The 3,563-nt window shown below is 41.8% G+C and overlaps 1 protein-coding gene across 1 annotated transcript in view; it reads left to right on the top strand.

The window, feature by feature from the left end:
- Positions 1 to 1,372, top strand: part of LOC107301491 (RUN and FYVE domain-containing protein 2-like) — a gene marked incomplete at both ends in the record, with an annotated part of 4,413 nt that extends 3,041 nt beyond the window's left edge. Inside the window, one exon of the mRNA XM_015830706.1 lies at positions 1,275 to 1,372. Coding sequence (XP_015686192.1) covers positions 1,275 to 1,372 — 98 coding nt within the window. The remainder of the gene's footprint in view (positions 1 to 1,274) is intronic.
- Between the last annotated feature and the right edge of the window lie 2,191 nt (positions 1,373 to 3,563).

Raw genomic sequence — 3,563 nt, forward strand, 5'->3', positions numbered from 1 at the left:
TTCTCACCTACATCGTCCACATGGGACGACTCGGGAACTCAACTCCTACCCCGGGCAGCTCACCTATCCCCTTATGCCCAGGGGAAAGGTATCAAGCCGTTTTACAGCTGATGCTAGCTGTCAAAACGGCTTTTACGCTGAAACAGGCGGGAGGCAGCAAACAGCTGCTTCCAACGAGGTCGCCTGCCACCGGAAGTCGGCCATTATTTATATCTTGAAACCAAAATATACAAGTGTAATGTTTGGGATATTTGGGAGTTTGATTCCCCCCCCCACCTCCAGTTTTCACGGTCAGCTATTGGCAGTTACCCAAAGCATCTTCTCTATCTGGGGTGACAGCGCATTTAAGCTATCGAAGGACTGTCTTTGGGGAGTTACGGAATGGACTTGGTTTGTATGGTATGCTAGGCCATGCTTGCTTAGCATCAGCCATCAATAAATCCTATATTAATAATTTCTTGCAGAAATGTCTCTGCAGCCAGTGTCCTAGACCAGGGGTAGGCAACCTTGGCTCTTTTATGACTCGTGGACTTCAGCTCCCAGAATTCCTGAGCCAGCCATGCTGAGGGGAAAGGGAGAGGTTTCCAAGCTGAGCCATGCTGCTCAGGAATTCTGGGAGTTGAAGTCCACGAGTCATAAAAGAGCCAAGGTTGCCTACCCCTGTCTTATTTAGTAGTGGCTGGCCAGCTAACAATAGAGTCCTTTGCTAATTGAACAAAACACAAGGGCTCTATGGCTGATCAGCTTCTGCATGCAGAGCTAGGAACGCAAATCATTTCTGAAATGCTTTAGCTTCCTTAAAATATTCCCTGTGTAGTTGGAGCAGGAAAAGGAAAAAACAAATCCAGGAGCATCAAAAAATGAGGTTGCAGAAGCTAGCCAGACTGCATTTCCCTCTGTTACTTCAGGTTCAGACACTCTGTCAGACCAAAGTAAACTAACCAAAACTAGGCCACAACTACAGACCCTGTTTTAAGATATACCCAGTTTGAATGGTGGACTGGGTTCAAAGAACAAAGTCAGTCTCCACAAAGTTGAAGAGAAGCCTTATTCCTAACCCTACCACCATTCCATATTGATGGGACCTAAAAGGGAAGGTAGGCCTTTAAAGCAGACGTGAGGACTGATAGCAAAATGGCCGCCCTAGTACATGTATGTGCAGACAGCTGGAGATAGTTTTCCAGTAGCTACGGGAGCCTTGTGACTGCTCTAATGCTTTGAATAGAGGTGCTTGATAATTATCATATTGTAATAGAATAATCTCTTAATAATAGTTTTCAGAGGAAGCCATGAAAGAAAAGAATGAAATAATTGGTCGCCTGGAGAATAAAACTAGTGAGATTACCGCAACTATGAAGCATCTGGAACAAAGGTACAACGTCACAGTCTTTTTAGTTTTTTTCCTTACTCATTTTCTCTTGCCCATGTTCAGGGGTAGGCAACCTCAGCTCTTTTATGACTCATGGACTTCAACTCCCAGAATTCCTGAGTCAGCTATGCTGACTCAGGAATTCTGGGAGTTGGAGTCCATGAGTCATAAAAGAGCTGAGGTTGCCTACCCCTGCCCACGTTAGGTGCAAACTTTGGCAAACGTTAATTATATTTTTATATAATCACCACTGTTTTTCACGGTGCTCAGTTTAACACCCAGATTCCTAATCCACGGTTTGAGATCAGTGTTTTTTAAAAACCACGATCTCTTATTTCATATGCATTGACAAGCTGAGCTTCTGCAAAAAAAATAAAAATAAACATTTCAAAAGTCTGTCCTGCTAACTTATGATGGTGATGGGAGGAAAGTAGGAACTGGGTTTGTTCCAACTTTGCACTACAACATGCTAGTTTGGCAGGTTATAGACCCAGTTACCTGCATATTGTGCCAAAAAAAAAAAAGACATAATTTTTCACATTTAACTTCCTCTTAACTTTAAATACCTGTTCGTGCCATCATTCAAACTGATCTGCTTTCACACACTTCTGTGAACACAGAAGATGCCTCCCTGAGTTGGGAGAATCCAATTTTCCTTTCTGCTCTAAATCACATTATAGCCCATTTAGGAGATTGCAGTTAGCTATTGCGAAACTTTCCTCCCTTTTGAATTTTTCAGATTGTTAATAATTCTTCCAAGCTCCCTTTGACCTAAATATATGCTATGCTGGGGGCAGGGGATAAGACTTGGATCTTCTTTTAAATGCAGCTGTAGACTGATGCATTGAAGGATGAGTTGAAAGGTAGAAAAGCCACAAGGAATGTTTTCAGTCCAATCCAGGGGCTCTGCCCCCTCCCCCCCATTTTTTGCCAGATGTGACCTGCTCAGTTCCCTCCAATACCAGCAGCCATAAGGCCATCAGAAAAAGCTGGGAGGGTCAGCTGGCAGATGACCTGCTACATTTTGAGATTGGCTGATTGCTATAGAGTTCAAATTTTCAAAGAATTGTTTTGTTAACTGGATTCCTCATATTATTATCTGTGCAGCAGGTTGCATGCAAAATGGAGTAGTTTCAGAAGCAAGTTATATTTTTGTTGATACTAATTCCATGAAAAGAGATTAAATATAAGGCAAGATGTACATAAGAGCTTAAGTGCTTGTAAAATAACCCTAGAGTTTATGATTTAGTCCAGGGGTCTTCAAACTTGGCCCTTTTATGACTCGTGGACTTCAACTCCCAGAATTCCTCAGCCAGCGTGCCTGGCTGAGGAATTCTGAGAGTTGAAGTCCACAAGTCATAAAAGGGCCAAGTTTGAAGACCCCTGATCTAGACATTAGAGAGAGAATTGGTACCATGGCAGTATTCTGAGGGAGCGTTACCCTTTGTTTCTGACTTGGTTTCACTTGTTAGCAGAAATTTCTAGTCGAGAACTCATGATGTTTCTAGCCATGGTTGGTTTAGCCTCAGATCTAAGCCAATCGTATTTCTCCCATAAGAAGCCAAGAGCAAATTTAGGCTTATGGTGAAATAAATCAGCTATCCTGGTTGGAGGTGTTCGCAAGTTTGTGTGTCAAAAAATTATCAGGCTTGATCAATACCCTTACACCAGGGGTGTCCAACTCCCAAAATTCCCCAGAAAGCCATGAAGTTGAAGTCCACAAGTCTCAAAGTTGCCCAGGTTGGACACCCCTGCCCTACACCTTTTTCATTGTATTGCACAGAAAAAGGAATAGGGCTTTGATTACAAATTTTTGACCAACACATCCTTGTGGACACTCGTGTTTTGATTCAAGTGTAATGCTCACATTTCTGAAAGAAGCAAAGTGAGGAGGGTTAGAACAGAGTACACAAAAACCCTTGCTCCTTTTTTTCTCAATTCCTGGCCTGTGAATTTGCAGTTGTTGCACCACAATCCCAGAAGTATGTTAAAAAATGGTTGATTTTCTAAATGCTTAAAAATGTAAACATCCATAGTCTCATCGTTGTTTTCTTTTTCAATCCAGTCTATTGAACAAAAACATTATGTATTAAAACGTCAGTAAGCATGAATATTCTTTTATTGACATCGTTTTTCCTCTTTCTTTTTCTTTTCTCCTTTATCCCACATTTTTGGATGTTTTTTATTGCCTTTG

Source organism: Protobothrops mucrosquamatus, unplaced genomic scaffold (assembly GCF_001527695.2).
Source record: "Protobothrops mucrosquamatus isolate PMUCROS unplaced genomic scaffold, P.Mucros_1.0 scaffold13456, whole genome shotgun sequence".
Classification (NCBI taxonomy): Eukaryota; Metazoa; Chordata; class Lepidosauria; order Squamata; family Viperidae; genus Protobothrops; species Protobothrops mucrosquamatus.